Source organism: Hemibagrus wyckioides, linkage group LG12 (assembly GCF_019097595.1).
Source record: "Hemibagrus wyckioides isolate EC202008001 linkage group LG12, SWU_Hwy_1.0, whole genome shotgun sequence".
Classification (NCBI taxonomy): Eukaryota; Metazoa; Chordata; class Actinopteri; order Siluriformes; family Bagridae; genus Hemibagrus; species Hemibagrus wyckioides.
The window spans coordinates 4,828,550-4,851,049 of NC_080721.1; the positions used below are offsets into that span (position 1 = coordinate 4,828,550).

The 22,500-nt window shown below is 38.5% G+C and overlaps 1 protein-coding gene across 5 annotated transcripts in view; it reads right to left on the reverse strand.

Moving 5' to 3' along the window:
- ptprua (protein tyrosine phosphatase receptor type Ua) overlaps positions 1-22,500 on the reverse strand; it is a 264,933-nt gene that overhangs the window by 5,841 nt on the left and 236,592 nt on the right. For all 5 annotated transcript variants that reach the window (XM_058404915.1, XM_058404911.1, XM_058404913.1 and 2 more), the window contains 8 exons: positions 19,811-19,908; positions 19,176-19,292; positions 17,494-17,648; positions 16,613-16,748; positions 12,727-12,876; positions 8,134-8,448; positions 3,688-3,813; positions 2,602-2,759 (listed from right to left, as the gene is read on the reverse strand). In XM_058404915.1, the coding sequence (XP_058260898.1) occupies positions 2,602-2,759; positions 3,688-3,813; positions 8,134-8,448; positions 12,727-12,876; positions 16,613-16,748; positions 17,494-17,648; positions 19,176-19,292; positions 19,811-19,908 (1,255 nt within the window). The remainder of the gene's footprint in view (positions 1-2,601; positions 2,760-3,687; positions 3,814-8,133; positions 8,449-12,726; positions 12,877-16,612; positions 16,749-17,493; positions 17,649-19,175; positions 19,293-19,810; positions 19,909-22,500) is intronic.

Consider the following 22,500-nt stretch of genomic DNA (forward strand, 5'->3'; position numbering starts at 1 on the left):
GTCTATTAGAGAGTGTGTGTGTGTATGTGTGTATTAGAGTATGTGTGTGTGTGTGTGTGTGTATGTTTTTGTATGGGGTTTTGTGTGTGAAAGAGTACATTTATGTCTGTGTGTATTAGAGTATGTGTGTGTGTCATAGTGTGTGTGTGTGTGTGTGTGTCATAGTGTGTGTGTGTGTGTGTGTGTCATAGTGTGTGTGTGTATGTGTCATAGTGTGTGTGTGTGTGTGTGTGTCATAGTGTGTGTGTGTGTGTGTGTGTGTCATAGTGTGTGTGTCATAGTGTGTGTGTGTATGTGTGTCATAGTGTGTGTGTGTGTGTGTCATAGTGTGTGTGTGTGTCATAGTGTGTGTGTCATAGTGTGTGTGTGTGTGTGTGTTCTGGTATGGGGTTTAATCCAGTACAATGTGTCCTTGCAGGATTTAAGCCAGTGGTTCAGTATAACATACAATACATTCAGTGCATGAGTAAGTGAGTGTAAAAAGAGGCAGCTGGAAACTAACCTAGTGACAAACATTTAGCCTGCTGTGGGACCATCAGCAGTGAACACACACTTTCAGTATACGCAACTACAGCAAAAAAATGTGCTCAAAAAAAAGCAAAGCACACCAGAGGGAAAACACTGCGTAGAAAAAAATACAGTAAAGCATTCACAGATGGTGTTTCTGTTCATTTAGAACAAAAGTGAAGCAAAACCTTCATTCTGTCGTCATCAGTGTAAAACAACGTCCATGCATTGTTTTTTAAAGAATTTAACACTGAAGTGAGTGTAATTTCCTGCTTCAGCTCCTTTCACGTTCATCAGTGCGTTGCAGTCGGGTCACACTGAAATGCAAATCTGAAATGCATCTATGTAAATTATCTCCAGTTATACAGAACACCACTTCTTCATTCCTACTTCATGCTGTCTCCTGACTAATACAAAAATCCAGTGGTGGACCGTCAGGGCCAGCAAGGCCTTCTCTGCTGGCCTAAACAGCAGTGATCTGAATCACTGACTTGCATTTTAATATATTTAATATATTTTTCCATGAATGTGTATTAAATTATTCCCAATAGTCTATTCTCTACATTTCATAGCTTTTCTCTCGGTTGCGCTGCGTCCAGTTGTGTATATTTATGATAAGAGTATTTATCCAATCATATTTCAGACAGTGGCTGACATCATGTGTTCCCAGAGTGAAAGAAATCTGCCTTAAGGCCTTCAGAATCAATAGCGCCCATAGCTTAAAATAACTGGCAATGAAATTGTTGCATTAACCAATCAGATTTCGAGTTGGCGTCATTGGGGCCATCTAGCAGGCATACGATTACGTCAGCAATTCCCCGTGCTTTGATTGGATAATTGGAGTCCGAGTAAAAAGTCTGAGGAAGCGTTCTGTATAATTGAACAAATGAATAATTTTGCAATGCGCTGCTGCTGATGCGGCCGGTCAAGCAAATGTTTCTGCTTTATTTCTGTTAGATGCTATTGTAAAGTGTATTTATTCTGAAATAAGTAGAAATAACTTCATATTAAATAACTATAATAATAATAATAATTAAATAACTATATTTAAGCCATTTTTTTCTGATAAAAACCTATAAACTCTATTGTGCTCCAACTGAAGCCATGCTTGCTGATATTGTGGTCTATAACTCCTCCCCAAACTGCCAGCTGCCCTGTATCTCGCTCTCTCATTGGCTGTAGGTCATCACCGGGGTATGTTTCAGTCAGAGCTCCTTTCACACTGCATGATTTTGAGTCACCGACATGTCCAGATGTTTAGCATACCAAATATTTCACGGGAGAAGGCAACTCATAGGCGACTCGCTCAGATCGAGTTTTTGGTCATTCTCACAGCTCCGATTTTGCCTTGATTTTGCAAAACTAGTCATCGATGGTAGAATCTTCTTCATATGCAAGATAACATGAGATTGCTGTGGATGGATCTGCTTAGATGAAGTCCATGAAGATGAAGATGGCTTCATCAGATAACAGTCAATATGTAACTTCAGCAATAAAGACTCATGTTACATCTAGAATGAATCTCTAATCATTTTATTACGTTCCTCTCAAGGTTTTCTTCCTAACGTCATCTCAAAGAGTTTTTCCTCATCACTGTCACCTCTCGCTCGCACATTAAGGTTAAATTTGAAATGAATACATTTTTCTATAACGCTAAAGAGTAACAGTGACGTAGTGCTAAAAGAAAAACAAAACTAAAGTGATTGGAAGAGAAGGAAGCAGAGAGATTTTCGGGTTAAGAGACGTGAAGCAAAAAAGATGGCTTGCAATGAACTCTGATTAGTGTGAGGCTGATAGATGAAGGGCACATTAGCGAGAGTTTTTTTCCAGCAATCTGTAAGACTCATTAATGCATAAACTAAGAAAAACTGACCCACGGATAAAGGCAGAGGAGTTCTGTCCTCAGGCCAGAGAGCAGAAGAGCCACAGGCTATGAATAATTACGCAATGAAAGGGGGAGGAATGGATTAAGTGCCTAAAGCAGATTCATCTTAATGGGCAAGATGAGAATTACAAAAATCACTGTCATGAAGCATGATTTATCTTTAAAAAAGAAAGAAAGAAAGAACAACCAGTGAACTTTGGGAAACTTACAGGCAGTGAACTACAATGCGACCATCACCACACTCTCTCTGCCACTTCTGTACTTGAGCCAGCAGAGTGAGAAAGGCCTTTTTGGAGTCTGGGATATCCCGGTATGCTGACCAGCGCAGGAACTGGAAATGACGAACCACCAGGTTGCCCTCCTGCAGCTAGGAAAAACAGAGAGATGATTAAACATGGCAGGAGGGTAACACTGATACCTGAAGTACTACATTTAGGCAATTTACGGTAGAATAACAGTGGAGATGTGTCTCAGCTCAAGTGTTTCATTCTATTCAAGGCTTTGAAAATGCACGCTCAAATCCTGCTGGATGAAGGAAAACTAATTGTGTTCAATTTAATTTTAGTCAATCACATGGAACTGATGTACAGAATTCCTATAAACATTGCATGCAGTTCATTTGACAATCATAAGATGTGATATGAAATGAACTCCTCCATCTTGTCCTTCGTTAGCATGTTTACCCCACTCTTGATTCTGCTCAACATCGACTCACAGAGTTAATGACAGGATCAACTCGAGAGGAGTTCCTCATCCTTGGTTTCTCTCTTGGGTCTCTCGAAGAGGCAGGATGAGGCAGGATTACTTCTTAAGTCTGCTTTCCCGACTTGTTAGCTACATTATCCACGTTTAGTCACACAGCAAAAGCACTCGCGAAGCTAACACACGCAAAAAAAAAAAGCTAACCTCGAATGCTGAACACGTCTTGTCTGATCTTTCCGACTCTGTCTACATGATTAACCACGGTTTTAAGATGCTGCTGCAGATATACCTGCACTGAATTCATTTACACTGGCTCTTCTCTAAAAAAAAAAAAAAAAAAAGATGAATTAAGCAATTAGCCTGTTAGTCCATTAGCCATGAAACATTGGCTGTGGACTCGAAAGAAGTCAGAAGTAGTTAGAGGTCAGTGTAGCATTTTAATAAGGCCAACATTTCACTGGGTTTTATAATTGAGTGGAATCAGTGTTAACCCTCCTCGCTATAATGAGTGGAACAGGTTTAATGGTCGGACTAAAAGAGTGCACATTATATTATATTAGATTTCGGAGCATTTCGTTATCTCTTTCGCTTACCCGTGTGATGTTATTCACTCGAAACAGTCGGGTGATGACGTCATCATCTGTGGACCTGGAGAGCAACTCTACTGTCATGGGTCCGAACTGCTGCATGCCCGTCTCAGGCCAGTATTGCAGACAAGGCTGAGAGAAGGAAAGATAAAAATCATTAAGCAAGTGGATCAGGAGAGATGTTTGGGCCACGCCCACATCCGGTCACGTTCGTACCCGCAATATTTCGAACAAATTTAGCAACTATTAACCTGATTTAAACCAGAGTGATCAATAACTAAAGATGAGTAAATGAATGCGATGTTAACCCTTTTTCCAAGTCCACTGGTGGATCGGAAATCGATTTATTGGACATCAGTAGAAATACATTTTATTGCCACAAGTCTGATATACATTTAGTCAGGAATGTTGAGATGCTTAAGAAATAGCATCCAAGCAGGAAAAATCGAAAGAAATATTGAACAGCACGTATTGAGCAGAAAGTGATCAGTTGAGTCAATGAGGAAAATGTTCAGCAAATTACTACTAGAGGGCCAAAAGTATGTAAACCCCTGACCATTACAGTACAGTATATACTGTTCAAAGTTTAAATGCTTATGAACCTGCACTCGGGGCATCTCAGAGAGCAGAAATGGGTTTGATATCACCATTTATTTTGAACATTTTTGTGTTATTTTGGGGGAAATTTTTCTATGAATATATTGCCCTAGTCAAGCTCGGAAGCTGTCTACTTCCATATGAGCCATTTCACCATCACTGTGGAGTGGCATGACAAAGACATCCAATGCTGAACATGGAAACATCGATCCGTTCATTGGTTCTGGTAAAAAGAGTAAATGAACGCGGTCTTTGTCCTACGAGTGTCATACCATTCGTCTAAACAACACAGTGCTCCTATTATTCATATGTGCATTTGTTATCTGTTCATTTCATCTGGAGTAATTTATTCATATTCGGTTACATCCTTCCATCATACAGTAAACCGCTTTCTGCTTCGCGATTTATTCTAATACGCGACGCGCCGAGCTTCGAAGCGTATATGTGCTTAAATTTGCATTTTACAGTGGGAGGAAGATAAGGACACAACAAGCGGAATGATATGCACACACGGATTATAGCAAAGGGGAGAGGAGAGGAAGCTGTGAACACTAGGGGGAAAAATGACTGATTGGGAAAAAGGGAGGGGGGGGGAAGCATTTAATCGGAGAAGAGAATTAATTTGTGCCACCTCGATTTCCTCCATTTTTCATTTGTAGCCTAGAGAGATAGAGGAGACCTAACGCTCTTCTTCTTTTTATTTATTTTTTTTCTTAATGCTTATAGTCTGCTGCGGCTTCAAAAGCAACACAGTCAATGTCAGGCTGCTTTTAACATCTGAAACACACAAACAGACAGAGGGAGGGGCGCAAGGTTGAAGTGACAGGGGCATGGGGAGAGTGCTGGAAGCATGTTAATACCTTGTCACAGTGATGGAAGCGTATAAACACGGTGCAGGGAGAAAATGTTGATAGTATTAATATTTACATATACACAATTTTAGTAACACACACACACACACACACGATTACAGTGGAATAGGATATGTGAGAAGCAATCCGTTACATGAAGCAAAAAGGTTTCCTAAACACATACAAAGAAACATAAGTCCTCAAATAGATGGCAAGAAAGATACCAAAAAAGTACTATAGTTATTAATTATAATAATAATTTATTCATTATGCTAAAAACAAAACTTTTAGCCTGCAAAAAAAAAAAATTCAACATACAGTACGTCACTGCATCTGGAATCCAGCAAACATCCAAATCATCCCTACTTTACAAGAACTAAAGCAATGTCTTCTTTCCTTGCTAACATTAGCATAGCCAAACTGACATAATAGATTCTTCCTTTAATCGTTATAACTGGCAGTTATCGAATTATCTACACCATTCGGATGCCGATATCCTGCCACATAAAAACATACGCTTTCTCTTAGGTGGTAGATGTGGCAGCTGTAATGTTTGAACGCTAATCAAAACCAGCATCCAAGCATGAAAGAATCAAAAATCTAGCCTGCAGAAGAAAACTCATCACCTGAGTGAGTAACATGCAAAGTAATTAGTCGAGTCAAAAGCAAAGATGAGGATCCAATTACTGACAGTTCTACAGGAGTAGAACATGGCCTAAAGAATGTGGTTCTTCTCTTACAAAGCTCACATTTGTCTCGAATGTCTTTGTATGCTGTATAATTTTGGCCATATAATGTAAGACTAGAGAGCCTGAATAATCTATAAAGAAAAACACATGATTATTCATTCGTTCATCTTCAATAAAATCGATAATATTAAATCTGGAATAATAGCTGAATGGGCGGGACTTCTTTAATACCTATTATAACATATAATTATAACCTATATGGCGATGGAGAAATGTTACTACAAATCTAGACAAACATATATGGCTAAAAGTATGTGGATTCCTGACCTTCACACTTATATGTGCTTGTTGAACATCCCATTCCAGATTTATTCTCCTTTGCTGTTGTAATAAAATCCAATTTTCTGTTCTCACTAGAGGTTGGATTGTGGCTGTGGGGATTTGTGATCATTCAGCTACAAGAGTATTAGTAAGATCAGGCTTTGATGTTAGATCTGGGGTTCAGTCAGCGTTCCAGTTCTTCCACTCCAACCTTAACACACCATGGCTTCATGGACAATGCACAGGGTTCCTCTTAGTTCCAGTGAAAGGAAATTATAATTCTACAGCATACATTTTACAGAATTACAGATAAAAATGTCTGTTGTTAAAAATGCTCTACAAATTTGCAATGCTTGTAATGACAGATTTGTAATGTTAACCTTTTTACTACTGATCTCCGACTTTTGGATTCTGGAAAGCATGCCGGTGTCCATCGATGTGATTGTTTTACTGATTGTTGCAAATGAATTGCGACAATCCTAATTCTTTGTAATATTGTCCGTATACCACTCAGTGGTAGTAGAGTGTTTGTCGATATGGTAATGGAAATGTGGTTGAGAAACTCCACAGGAAGCATTTTTCAGAAGAAAAGCAATGCAATTACGCATAAATCTCGACATTTGGCATCATTTATCATTTTCGCCTCCGCACCAACAAACCAATATAAAACAGACCAGTGGGAAAAGCAGTATGCTGGCGCTGTGGGCCGAAATCTTCCTACCCCTTAGCGTGAATGTGTATTTCCCCCACTACCCCTAACATCTGTTCTCTCTAATCACTCTGGTTTCTTAGAGAAATAAAAATTGTACCCTCTTTATATTAGGTATAACAGATTTCACTTTAACACAAGTCCAATTTAAATGCCGCAAAAAGTCATATAGAGTTTGCCATCAACTCGGATAAGACCGTAATACTTAATGTCAACTGTTTATACAAGAGAAATGTGTTTAAAAAAAATGCTTTCATTTAGGAGCAGTATGGAAATTAAGAAAAAAGCAACACTGAGTAATGTTGGCAGAGCGGTGCAGCTGGATTAAGGGATTACAGGTGACATCTTTATTTAATGGTAAACTATAGCACTTTAAAAGGGCAGTGTCTTTAATGTCTTATGACCAGGGCGAATTTCAGCTTAAGAAAATTAGCCATCGTTTCCTTAGTTTGGATTAATATCGCTATTTCAGGATAGTACATTGTTTGTTTTACTTAATATCTCGATATGACTTTCAAAATAATGCAATTTTGGCTTGCATTTGTGTGCAAATCTTTTTCTTCTCAGTTCCTTTTTCCCCACTGTTTGCTCTTCTGTCTCTGGCTGTCCTCCTAAAGAGGTGGTCCCTGTGGTCCCTGTTGCAATCACCAATAACTGAGTGAAAGAAATTGACCAGTGGGAAGGTAAGAACCAAACCAAAATTGGTGAGGCTACCAGTTTAAAAGCAGTAGTTTGAAGCCCTTGTGTTAGCATTTAGCCTTGCTGCTTTTTACTATAACTTATTTCAAGACATGATGTCATTATTTTTGATTTAATCTGTCATTAATTCAAGATTCTTTGCCATTATTTTAATGCAGTATCTTGGTATTTCAAGACATTACATCACTACTTCAGCATTTCAGAAAGATAGTATGTTATTTTAATTTAACCTTTTGTTAGTTTAACTTGTGTATAGGTGTATGATCCTATTCTGTCCATTCTAGTTTTGGTACTTGGACTTACAGCTTTTAAATTAAAATAGTCATGGATGGTTGTTATGTACATAAATAAATTTCTTGATGGAAAAGTGTCAGAATACAAACTTTTTTTTTTACTGATAAAGCAAAACCTATAGTGTGCGACAGCTGCTCTAGGAATTGACATCATTACATAAAACATTTTCATCACAAAATGGCCATATAATAGAAACGAGCTTCTGGCAGAAAAGTCTGCGAGCATTTTAATTTTATGACTTGTGCTGCGATTAAAAAGTTAGTAAATGAAAAGGAATTCTGTAGCTACTCACCCAGGCAGAGTTGGACTGGTTGATCTGGTTGAGCATGACGATGGAGGTGCAGCCGTAATCAAACACCAGCCTCCAGAAGTCTGCAGTGGTGTTGGGCAGTGGGTGAGGTGTGACCACGAAGGTGGCAGGACGAAGAAAACTGTCCATCAGAGCGGCGTTGATGTAATCGCTGCCGTCTACATCCGTGGTGACCAGGAAGGCCAGAGCTCGGTCAGGAGGCAGGACGTCCATGCTCCTGTTCTTCTCTCGGTTTCTGGGCAGCAGAGAAACACTGCACTCCTCCACGTCCAAGTGAGGTGTCACAGAGTTCAGCGTCTGACAGTCGGAAAACAAATATATAAAAATAAAGCAAAAAATAGAAGACAGGATGAAAAGGCAGATGAGGTAAAATGGAAAGGAATGTTGGTGGAAGAGGAGAAAACTGGAGAATAATAAATTTGTTCAAGAAAACATGCAATAGAATTTCATTTGTAATGATTAATTTAAAAACAGATTTTTACTACTGCTCCTCGACTTCTAGACCCCCCTGCATTTCAATTCAGGAAAACATGCCGATGTCCGCTGACGTGATTGCTTTAGTGTTTTCAAAGCTTTCCAAATACAGTACTTGTGATGGAATTTCACTCATTTTTCACTCTCATGTTTTCCATATACCACCAACTCTTGTACAGTGTTTGTCCATATGGTAATGGAAATGTTGTTGAGAAACTCCACAGGAAGCATTTTCAGGAGAAAAGCAATACAGTTACGCATAGATTTCGTGATATTTGGCATCATTTTAAAAGTGAAGGCAGGATTAAAAAGCCAGTGAAGGACAAGGCAGAGATGGAAAATGGAATCCAAAAGGAAGGCTTGATGGAAGAGAGGAAAATTGGTTAATATGAAAATTGGTGAAGAAAACATGCGAAACACAGACTTCTTGTCACAATTTTTTGTCCAGAAAGAAAAAGCCTCATGAATTGGTGTCAAAATTGGTTCATTTTTTCATCTTTGATGGTGCTCTATTATGAACACCAATATTTCTCCCCAAGCATGAATCATTTTGGACAAGAAAGTGGTGAAAAAATTGTATGTCTAATTGTGTGTTCAAATGAAAGCATGTGCAGCATGGAATAATCAGAAACTAGAACGCTGTCTGGAGGTATAGTTTTGATTGTGCAGGCTTTACCTTTACAAATAACCCCTTTTGGTTGTTTTTGTCTGTGTTGTTTTTTTCCTCAATCAAAATCTATGGATCTTAGATCAATTGCATACTTGTCTACAAAAAAAAATGTCTTGTCATTAGTTTCTGACTATTTTATATCAGAATTGGGAGTAGATCATTTGCTGGACTGGTGTGTAGTAGGAGAGGAGAAGGGAGGATGAGGATAATACAGTTGATTCTGTATGAGGAGCAGTACATGTGTATTTGTAATTTCTTTCATATTTCTGTAAAGCTGCTTTGAGACAATGGTAAATGGTAAAAGCGCTATATAAATTGAATCGAATTGAATTGAAATGTAGTGCGAGTGAGTATTTGAGGATAGAAACCTCCCCCTAATTCGTGTCAGACAACTCTGACTTGGTGGCTAGAAACATCTCTGCAGCAAGAATTACTACACAGATTCAACACATGCTCTTCAGACTCATGGATTCATAATCATTCGGATTTCTAAACTGTTCAGTGTCTTTTGTAACCTCCTCGGCCTGGGAAAATGTTAAAGTAAAATCATTTGACGCTTTAAGTTACTCAGAATTCAGAAGTAACTGCTTGGACTTTTAGTAACTTGTTGTTGCTATTGTTTAGGCTGCTCCCTGTTTGGGGTCGTCACAGAGGATCATTCGGTCCGCAAGTTTCAGTTTGGCTCAAGTTTCATACCGGATGCCCTTCCTGATGCAACCCTCCCATTTAATCCGAGCTTGGGACCGGCACTGAGAGCTAACTCTGTGTTAGCACCCTGCCCGGGAATCGAACCCGGGCTGAGAGCGCGGGATCCTGCCTGTTGTACAACAGCAAAGAAAACAAAAAACAAAAGCATATCTATCCCTTGAGCAGAGTCTGAGCAGACGATAACCCCTTGTTGATGAAAGAGGTCAGAAGAGATGAGACCAGAATGCGAAGGACTGACCGAGGCTGTGGTAACTCGTATATAAGCACTCTTTACAACTGTGCTGAGCAGAAAAGCATCTCACAACAATGCACCATATGGGAGGGGCTACAACAGCAGATGATTCAATTGTGAGATCAGGAAAGTATACACTGGCTTTACCCAGGCTTTTTTTTCGGTATTAGGATCATCACATACATCAAACTTCACATGTCCTAGTTGAGGTCAGAACACCGAGTCAGCCATGATACAGAAAGGATTAAGGGCCTAGCTCAAGGGCCCAACAGTGGCAGCTTATCAATGCTAGACTTTCATCCCTCAATCTTCTGATCTGAACCCAGAGCTTTAACCGTTCAGACATCACTGTGCCTTGTTGAAAGGATGTACATGCTATGATTAAAATTCCTATAAATTGTGTTTGAGATCAGTTTGATGAGCCAGAAAAAGCTCTCAGCATGTAAATCTCTGATCATGCTGGTGCACAGAGGATTGTTTTTCGCTAGAAAGAGCATGAGTGCTACTAATAAGGCTTCAGTAGTAGCACACATAGAGGGCTTGCAGCTCCCGGAAAGCGGACAGTAAGAACTTCCTAATATTCCGACATAATGATTTAGATTGCAGGATAAGTGCTTTGGCTGATTATAATGGTGTTTATAATGAACCAGCACATTACAAGTCCATCAAAGAATGGGATTTGAATGACAATAGTGTAGATTACTGAAGCCGCAATGGCTTATGGCTTATGTCCATGACATTCTGATGGGGCATTTCAAAAGAGCATACATAGCATTACGACTGTCTAGGTATGGAAACGTAATGACGGAACGACATGTGGTGCTTCAATGAAGTCAACAATATTTTCATGCAAAAAAGACAAAGCAAAATGAGTGCAGTAGATGAAAATAAGCATAAAGGAATTAAAGGGAGAGAAATAGCTGATGAAATCAAATCAGTGGTCTGTCTAAGGATTTGTTATGTGCTGGTTATATTCACAGTCTGGGAATGCTTAGAATAATGGCATGTTATAAATTAAAAGCAGAATTCCCACTTAAGTAAAATTGAACACATAATAGATTGAACAGAAAATTGGTAAATTACTAACATGGTACTAACACGGATATTATAGCACCAGTGATATAGTGTTTTAAAATTTCAATTTGAAATTGAATGGGGATCCAAAAATTGTGTTTGTTTATTTATTTATTTATTTATTTATTTATTTATTTATTTATTTATTTATTTATTCATTCATTCATTCATTCATTCATTATTATTATTATTAGTAGTAGTAGTATTTATTTATTTATTTATTTATTTATTTATTTATTTATTTATTTATTTAATGTATGTATCTGATTCCAAGAATTGTTTCCAAGACCATGTTTGGATGCCGCCCTGCTCAGTCCACTTAGAACAATGAAGTCCAGTCTTATCCAGAAAGGGCAGGTGTTGGTCCAGGTTTTCATTCCAACCGAGCAGGAGCCACACCTGATTCCACCTGTTTAATCAGCTGATCTTGGCTTTCAGTAGACTCAGGTGTGACTTCTGTGTAGCTGGAATAAAAAACCTGCACCTATACCAGCTCCTTCTGAGTAAGATTGAACACCACTGACTTATTTTCCTTTTTCACACTCAACAACGACACTGATTGCCTATTGGCAGGAGTGCAAACTTATATTGTTGTTGTATTTACACCTTCTGAGCTGTTAGTACGTGTAACATAATTGCACATCTTGCCACTTCATTTAACTTGGAACATATTAAACATCACATTTTATTACTTCTTCTTATTTCTATTTATTAATATTTTAACTTTTAAGTTCTTGAATTTATTTATTTATTTATTTATTTATTTATTTATTTATTATTATTATTGTTATTATTATTATTATTATTATTATTATTATTATTATTATTATTATTACATCTAAGGATGAGAGGCATTTCATTTCACTGCCAGTTCTATACTTTATATAACTTTATATGTGTGCATGACAAATAACAAACCTTGTATCTGGAATTTGTAACTTTGCACACATATTCAAGACCTGGAATACTTTTCTAATTTGATTTACTGCAAAATGCCGTTTTAAAATTCCAGTAAAGTCATAAAAACTCTGATTGTAGCAGCCCGTTTCTGATTCAATACAATCAGAGAGACTGATTATCTTCCTCTGCCATCTGTCTCTTATTAATTTCCAGAGGAATCTGTTGCTCAGTGCGACAATTTGTTGATACAGTGCTTACTTTAAAAAGCAGGACGATCTTTAAATGTCAGAAAGAAGCTTACATCTAGAACTTTTGATGCTGTATAAAAGACTAATAAATCGCTGCCAGAGTTATCCTTTAAAGCTCCGGTGATGATCTGACAGAGCTCCAGGCATCTCCCAAATATTTTAGCTGTGAATTTTTATCTGTGCCGCACAAGTATGACAGGCTTTTTCTTCTCCTATAGCAAAGACTTCCATTGACTAAAAGTGATGAAATAAGAGCGGAAAACTCTCACCTGGAACTCTTCTCTGAGCTGAGAGGTGTTGCTCTGGGTGTCGACCCTCAGAATGTCTTTGTAGGTGAGAGCAAACTCGCTGACTGGGATAGCTGTCTCGCCGCAGAGGCATGCCTCCAAGATGGCGTCATGAATAAAGACATACTGCTCCTAAAAAAAAAGAAAACGAGGAGTAAAATGATATGAAGAAGATAAACATAATCTGTATTTGTTTGTTTGTTCGTTCCTTCATTCATTTGTTTGTTCTTTCATTCATTTGTTTGTTCATTCATTAATTTCTACAATCATTCATCCATCCTTCTTATTCATTATTCATCCATTCCTTTATTCATCCATCCATCCATCCATTAATTCATACAATCATTCGTTTGTCCGTCCCTTCGTTCATTTGTTTGTTCATTCAATCATTTCCACATTAATTCCTACAATTTTTCATCCATCCATTCGTCCCCTCATTCATCCAAACATTCATCCATTTGTTTATTCATCCATGTATTTGCTCATTTATTCATCTGTTCATCCATCCATCCATCCACCCATTTATTTGATCATTTGTCTGTTCATTCATTCATCAATTTCTCCAATCATTCGTCCATTCATTTATCCCCTTAATCACTCATTTATCCATTCCTTAATCCATTCATGTATATGCTCAATAATTCATCTGTTCGTCCATCCATCCATCCATCCACCCTTCCAACTAACCATGCATCCATCCAATCATTCATACAATCTTTTGTTTGTCTGTCTATCCTATCGTTTGTTTGTTTGTTCATTCATGCATTTCCACAATAATTCCTACAATCATCCATCCATCCATCCTTCCATCCATCCATCCGATCATTCTTCCATTCGTTACATTTGTTAGTTCATTCATTTATTCATTCCTTTATTCATCAATGTATTTGCTCAATTATTCATCTGTTTATTTATCCATCCATTCATTTATCCATTCATTTATTCATTTGTTCCTTGTATTCCATTCCATTAGTTTGTTCAAGAGCTTATTCCAGTAACACTGGGACACACTGGGACACCAGTCCATGCACACACTCTTTCACACACAGCAGTTATTTCGAGATGGAAGGAAGCTGGCGGAAAACAATAAAATGCAGAAATTTTAAACCGAAAAAAAAGTATCAGTAAATTACAGCTTATCTCTTCTGTTCTATTTTTCTGTTTGTCTTGTTCTCAGTGGGTCTTTGTGCTTTGTAAAGAATAGTCATTTTCAACTTAAGTGTAATTTTATCTCCTGGATGAATCAACATAAAGAAACAGTGCGCTCGGAAAACAGTAATCTGCCGCTGACATTTAAATACAGAGCATCAATCACTGAGGAAAGTGATCTCCATGTCCACAGCTCTTTGGGAGATTAAAAAGCAGTCAGAAACATGATAATAGCTCGGTTTTCAAGACAGCGTTTGTTCATGGGGTTTATTTTTTAAATCTTCTCAACTTAAGCAGTTGAATGATGAGATTAATATTAAGGTCAAAAACAAATGAAAGTAAGATCAATTAATTTTTTTCCTTCTGAATGTTTATATTTTGAGAGGATTTTACTCATCAATTTTAATATAATTTACAGCATTTCACCACCAATTATATCAGACATTCTCTCTAAAAATAAAAATCACTTTAAATCACTTGCATTATTTTTTATTGTCAAGGTTTAGGAGTGTGTTTATGGGAATTTTTGACCATTCTTCCAGAAGTGCATTTGTGAGGTCACACACTGATGTTGGATGAGAAGGCCTGGCTCTCAGTCTCTGCTCTAATTCATCCCAAAGGTGTTCTATCGGGTTGAGGTCAGGACTCTGTGCAGGCCAGTCAAGTTCATCCACACCAGACTCTGTCATCCATGTCTTTATGGACCTTGCTTTGGTCACTGGTGCACAGTCACGTTGGAAGAGGAAGGGGCCAGCTCCAAACTGTTCCCACAAAGTTTTTGGAATTGTCCAAAATGTCTTGGTATGCTGAAGCATTCAGAGTTCCTTTCACTGGAACTAAGGGGCCAAGCCCAGCTCCATTCCAACCCATTCCATGAAGCTCTCTGCGCACTGTACTTGAGCTAATCTGAAGGCCACATGAAGTTTGGAGGTCTGTAGTGATTGACTCTGCAGAAAGTTGGCGACCTCTTCGCACTATGCGCCTCAGCATCCGCTGACCCCGCTCCGTCAGTTTACGTGGCCTACCACTTCGTGGCTGAGTTGCTGTCGTTCCCAAACACTTCCACGTTCTTATAATACAGCTGACAGTTGACTGTGGAATATTTAGGAGCGAGGAAATTTCACGACTGGATTTGTTGCACAGGTGGCATCCTATCACAGTTCCACGCTGGAATTCACTGAGCTCCTGAGAGCGACCCATTCTTTCACAAATGTTTGTAAAAACAGTCTGCATGCCTAGGTGCTTGATTTTATACACCTGTGGCCATGGAAGTGATTGGAACACCTGATTCTGATTATTTGGATGGGTGAGCGAATACTTTTGGCAATATAGTGTATATCCAGAGTAAATGTTGATGCATAAAAAATATCCCTGGTTAGATTCAGATGACTGTAATTAAGACCAAAGGCAAAACAGTTCTCCTCTTAAATTTTCTTTTTAATCACTATCTAATCTAATCCAAATCACTTTAATCAGAAGTCTACTGCAGTGTGTGCCTCATTAGTCAGGAAAACATTCACCTTACTTCCTAAAAGCTCACAGGCATGCCTCTAGGATGGCAACATGAATAAAATCAGACCGCTCCTAAAAGAGGAGTAAAAGTGTGTGAGGGAGCTACAAATAACACATATGTTTAGCCATCAATCATTAATTCTATTTATAGATTTATTTCCCCACTCATTTGTTCATTCGCTCATCCACTTGTCCATCTGTCCATCCATCTGTCCATCCATCTGTCCATCCATCCATTTATTCTTTATTTGCACATTCATCCATTTACGTCTTTGTCTATTGACTTATTCATTTAATCATTCATTCAGTCATTCAGTCAATCCTCCATTATTCCATCCATCCATCCATTATGTCATTTATTTGCATATCTGTTCACTCACTCACTCATTCGTTTATTCTTTATTTGCACATTCATCCATTTACTTCTTTGATTATTGACTTATTCATTTAATCATTCATTCAGTCATTCAGTCAATCCTCCATTATTCCTTCCATCCATCCATCCATCCATCCATTATGTCATTTATTTGCATATCTGGTTACTCATTCATTCATTCATTCATTCATTCATTCATTCATTCATTCTTTATTTGCGCGTTCATCCATTCTTCTTTGTCTATTAACTTATTCATTTAATCATTCATTCAATCATCCATTATTCCATCCATCCATCCACCCATCCATCTATCATTTCATTTATTTGCATATCTGTTCACTCACTCACTCACTCACTCACTCACTCACTCACTCACTCACTCACTCACTCATTCGTTTATTCTTTATTTGCACATTCATTCATTTACTTCTTTGTCTATTGACATTCATTTAATCATTCATTCAGTCATTCAGTCAATCCTCCATTATTCCATCCATCCATCCATTATGTCATTTATTTGCATATCTGGTTACTCACTCACTCATTCATTCATTCATTCATTCATTCATTCATTCATTCATTCATTCATTCATTCATTCATTATTTGCGCATTCATCCATTCTTCTTTGTCTATTAACTTATTCATTTAATCATTCATTCAATCATCCATTATTCCATCCATCCATCCATCCATTCATTCATTAATTATAGAACCATTAATATAGAGTGTTTCTAGAAGTCAGCCACAAACTTACAATATGACACTTTTCTGAAGTTTGACGTGGTACAGATGTGCATTCCACAGCTGATCTAACATGCAGTTTGCTTTACCTCAGTCTGAATCATGTTGATGCGCTGTGAGCAGAGCGTCTTCACACAGTTGTAGATGTCCACCACTCCCTCACACTCCGCCATGTCCAGCATCACATCCAGGACAATGTAGCAACCTGTCCTGCCCGCACCCATACTACACACACACACAGACACACACACACACACACACACACACACACAGATACCAAAGACAACAGCTGAGTCTGATTATCTATACGTTATATTCTATTACACTGGACTTAATTTAGACTTTTGACTAATTTAGAATTTTAATGAGAAAGTGGTAGATATTTAGAGATGATTCATCTGATGTATGTAACACATGTTTTGCACCTTTGTGGCTGATTCAGTGCCTGAGATTCAGCTCATGTTCTAAGGAACAATTTAGAAAGAAGATGTTTCTTGGTGTTCTACACAGAACCCTCTAATTGGCCAATAGGATCTTTTCCCAAATTTTTGAAGAAGAAGAAGAACAACAACAACAACAACAGAAGAAGAAGAAGAAAAACAACAACAACAGAAGAAGAAGAAGAAGAAGAAGAACTTCTATCTAGCTTCAACGAGCTCCACTGAGATCTTCTTTTCACTCAGCTCTGTATATGAAGCATTTTAGGTTTTATAGAGACTCATTTATTTTAAGAGTGTAGAACTAGGACAGAATCTTCCTCTCCTGGTCAAGACTTAAAGACAACAACCATTCAAATCAATATGGAGTGAATTCTTCGTTCCCAGTATCTTTCAGTAAATGTATGATTATTGTAACTAATATCATCAGATTTGAAGCAGGAGTAGTCATATACACAGAGCAGTGCTGTGAGCCTGTGATTATATTGTGGATGTGAATGTATTTGTGTGTACTGTGTACAGTATGTGTGTACCTGCAGTGGACGACTACAGGCCCAGTATCGGGAGGTGTAGAGGCTTTGACACGCCGCAGGAAAGCCAACAAGCCCGTGGCGTGATACGGCACTCCGTGTTCTGGCCATGATGTGAAATGGAACTGACACACCTCGTGCTTGGCTGGATAACCCCGCTGGTGAAGGGAAAAAAAACAGGAGTAAGCAGTCACATTGGACATACTGGTAGATGGTATGAGTGGTATGTTATTGCTGAGTAATTTAGACATGCCTGATGTTTTGTGTTTGTTATGAATGTGATAGGAATCATGGATGTTCTACAGGTTGCCGGGATTGTGGTGTGGAATCTCTGATTTGATAATGAGTTTACAGAAATTCTACTTTCATTTTGAAGACCTGGGTGAAGATGTAGTTGTAGTTAAAGATGCTATTTCTGCATTCATTAAATATGAAAGCAATTTTCTTGAGGTGTCTAGAAGTCCAGGCCGGTACAACGAGTGCCGTGCTCATGTTTTTGTGTGTGTGTGTGTGTGTGTGTACTCCAGGTGGTTTTTGTTGTTGTTGACATGCTACATGCCTTTGTTTTTTGCTCCTGTCTCTACCTGTGCTGTCACTGTTCTGTTACCTAATGTGTGCACCTGTTCTGACTTCAGCCTTTAATTCCTTTATTTATTTCTCCTGTTCCCTTGTTTCATGCAGAAGTCTTGTTGATTGTTTCCCTGCATTACTGAGCCGTGTTTCCTAGGTCCCAGTCAAGTCAAGAAGCTTTTTTTTTCCCCCTTTCAACCATATCTAGCTGACACAGTACACAATGAAATGAAACAACGTTCCTCCTGGACCCTGGTGCTACATAAAAACAACATGGAGCTAAGGACAAAAAAAAAAAGTAAATAAAAAAAGTGCATAGTGTGCAAACAGTGCAAGGACAAAGGACAGTGCAGACAAACAATACAATACTCTACAGGACCAGTATACAGTCTGGATGAGGAAAAGTTCAAGGAACTGTTCAAGGAAAAGGGATTCATCTACACGTGTTGGTAGTAGCTTGTACTATCTATGCTTGGATAATAATAATAATAATAATAATAATAATAATAAATAATAATAAAATAAATAAATAAATGAATGAATGAATGAATAAATAATTGAATGAATGAATAAATGAATGAATAAATAAATAAAATGAAACAAACTGAAATAATAATAATAATAATAATAATAATAATAATAATAATAATAATAATAATAATAAGCAAATACATTAAAATTAAATTAAATTAATAACCATAATAATAGGTATTATTATTATTATTATTATTATTATTATTATTATTATTATTATGTGTACACTGTACACACTTTCTACTATATTTTACAGCATACTACTACTACCTAATAGTCTGTTGTGCTCATAGGAGTGTTTTTTTTTGTGTGTGTCTGGACAGAAATCCTGTCTAAACATCTGCTCATATAACATAAAAATGAATAGCCATAAAGTACACGGAGAAGCAAAAGCAGAAAAAAAAAGCAGAAAAAAGACTGTCCTTCCCACCAAAGATGCTGATTTGGACTCCTGCCATGAGTGGCTATGACTCTAGACAAAAGGTTGAAACCTGAGACAGCAGTTTTGAAAGTTTCTTTTGGGCATTATCTCAGCAGCTTTGGGAAAAGCAGTTCAAGAGAGAAATTGGTGAACTTCTAACCCGTTCCATGGTGAAGGTGCGCACTGTGTAGTCACATAGTGTTTCAGTCTTCAGCAGAGTGATCTTAATGTCCCCATATACCTCGCTATCATCAGGCCAGTACTTGCAGCATTTCACCTGAAAGAAGTGTACACACACACATACACACACACACAGAACAAACACCTAATTAAGAACACCTCATAGGAAATAAGGAAACATAATTCAGTCAACCTGATTTAAGTAAACATTGCATGAATTACGCTCGAAATGTTTTTAGATTAAAGGTATAACTGACAAAAACATGCATGCAAGCTCCTATAATTAAGAATCTGATTGCTTTTCGCAAAATGTCTCTGCACAATTTGCGTCACAGCACTCAAATTTTTCAGTCATCAATTAAGACAGTTAAACGAAGGCAAGCTGTGCCAAACTGCAGAGGAGACGGCGGCACTATGGAGAGCCGAGAAATAAAACACATGGGCATGGCTCATCTCAGGAAACGCATTGTCTTTGTCAAGCTGTATGACAGTTACCGTGAGCGATGGAGCACGGAGCAAGAACGATGAAAGATGAAGCTGCTTCAGTAATGGATGGCGCTCATTAAATGCAAGGAGAAGGAGCCACAGATGGGGCTATTGGAATGCTATACTCACTCTTCCCACCTCCACCAGTTTGGTGATCATCACAATGCTGTAGCAGTTCTCCTGCCAGACCATCCTCCAGAAGTCATAGATCATGTCCTGCTTGGGTCCTACAGAAGGCCAGAAAGAAGGCTGAGGTAGAGGAAAATGTTTTGCAGGAAGAAAAAAACAACAACAACAGAGACTCCTTGAATGAGATAAAGGGCAGAGTGGATGGAGAAAAGGGTAATGGTCAGAAATGTTTTGACATGATGGAAGATGGAGAAGAAGATAAAGGACAAAGGGGGAAAAAAAAAGACTAATGCAGATGTGGTGACTCAGCTGAGACTGTGCAAATTGTTTTCTAAAGTTGGGAATATCATTACAACGACAATTCTGCCGACGCTCAACAGACACCATCTATCACCTTTACAGACGATGAACACAAACACACACTGTGCTGAATATTTCAGTTGTCTGGTGATATCACGTTTACGGTTACGGTTACTTGCTTCTTCTCTAGTTTCTGCACTGCTCAACATCCAGTGGGCTCCTTGTGAAGATGATGTTTTAGGATAAAAGTCATTAAAGTAATAAAACAATTAAAAAGTTACACAATTTGCCACTTACCTCAAAGGCAGGCAGTCAGCCAAGACTTGCTTCCTGACTTGTACCTTGTATTTTGTTTTTTAAAGCTAATGAAAAAAAGGTAGATCTCATCTTTTCCCCAAAATGCCCAAAGGGAGAGAAGGTTGTAGGCACAGTCCTGGATAATAAGACTGTTCTTCAATAAATTTTCATTTGAATACAGTTAGGACTTTATAAACCAGAAGCTGTGGTCAGTGTGGCTTAGTGGTTAGCATGGTTGGTCACACCTCCAGTGTGACCTCGATTCCTGCCTGTGCCCCTGTTTGTGTAGAGCTTCAGGGGTTTCCTCCAGGTTCTCTGGTTTTCTCCACCAGTCCAAAGACATAGTCTAATTAGCTCTCTAAATTGACCATAGTGTGAGTGTGAGTGTCCTATAGTTCAGGGTGTCCCTTGCCTTGTTCCCCGAGTCCCCTGGGATAGACTCCAGGTTCCCTGCAACCCTGTATAAGATCAGAGCTAAAGAAAACAGATGAATGGATGGAAATAAGAAGCTGTAATAGAACAGGGCTATGATATTGTATGTAAGTAGATCATCATCTTGATTACACCTCAATACCAAGTGGAGACCTTTTTGCCAATTCTTTATAAAGGTATCTTATAAGAGCATGAAATTAATTGCTGTTGGACTTATTTCCTGTTTTGTCCATAAAAAGATATGATGATTATATGAATCCTTTAAGATGAATTTAATCTGCTTTTCTGTGATGTTGATGTTTTCGCCTTTTCTTCACCTTGGGCTTTATTTGTAGGTCTCCAGAGTGTGCTCTGCATGTACACTTCAGTGGAAATGTCGACTGTTTTCGACTTATGTTTGGACGACAGACTGCGTAGGTTGTGTTCATGCATGCAATAAACCATCTCTTTTATTAAACCCAGGCTCCTGATTTTTCAGTCGTCTTACTTCTGGTGAAGCTGCAGTATTCTGATCCAGGTTTACAACAAAGACCTGCCAAATTAAGAGATTAAAAAAATGCCCTCAATCTAAATCATTTGTCGAATTAATCACATTTACATGTATAACACCCGGTCAGGCATAACATTAAGACCACCTGTCTAATATTGTGTTGGTCCCCCTTTTGCTGCCAAAACAGCCTTGACCCATCCTGCACTGTGTATTCTGACACCTTTCTATCAGAACCAGCATTAACTTCTTCAGCAGTTTGATCAACAGTAGCTCGCCTGTTGGATCGGATCACACGGGTCAGCCTTCGCTCCCCACGTGCATCAATGAGCCTTGACCGCCCATGACCCTGTCGCCGGTTCACCACTGTTCCTTCCTTGGACCACTTTTGATAGATACTGACCACTGCAGACCGGGAACACCCCACAAGAGCTGCAGTTTTGGAGATGCTCTGATCCAGTGGTCTAGCCATCACAATTTGGCCCTTCGTCAATCTCACTCAAATCCTTACGCTTGTCCATTTTTCCTGCTTCTAACACATCGACTTTGAGGACAAAATGTTCACTTGCTGCCTAATATATCCCACCCACTAACAGGGGCCATGATGAGGAGATAATCACTCTTATTCACTTAGCTTTCAGTGGTCATAATGTTATGCCTGATCAGTGTATCTAATGTACAGCTTTAAACCTGCCATATTTTAAAATAATGTGGACAGTTATGTATATATATATATTTTCCCTCTATATTATTTGTGGTGTATTGTGCATTTTTAAAGTCATGTGAATTGTTGAATGAGTTTTCAGACCTGTGGAGCTGCACTGATGCTTGTTTCACATGGCGATGTTTCAAAGTGTCGTAAGCAAAATGTTTTCATGTATGTCTCATGTGAGCCCACATGGTCAGAATGCACTTGTTTATGTCCCAGGGTTCTGCTCTCTTTTACTCCTTTGACCAACAGTAGCCCAGTTTCCACCAGCGCCCTGTAGGTCACCGGCGCCGATGGCGGTCGTTGTTAACCTGGGCCTCGACCGATCCGGTATGAAATTTAGAGTACTGACGATTCGCATGGTTAAATTTGGCGATGTTTTACGCCGGATGCCCTTCCTGACGCAACCCTCTCTATTTATCCGGGTTTGGGACCGGCACAGAAGTCACTGGACTGTGACCCCAT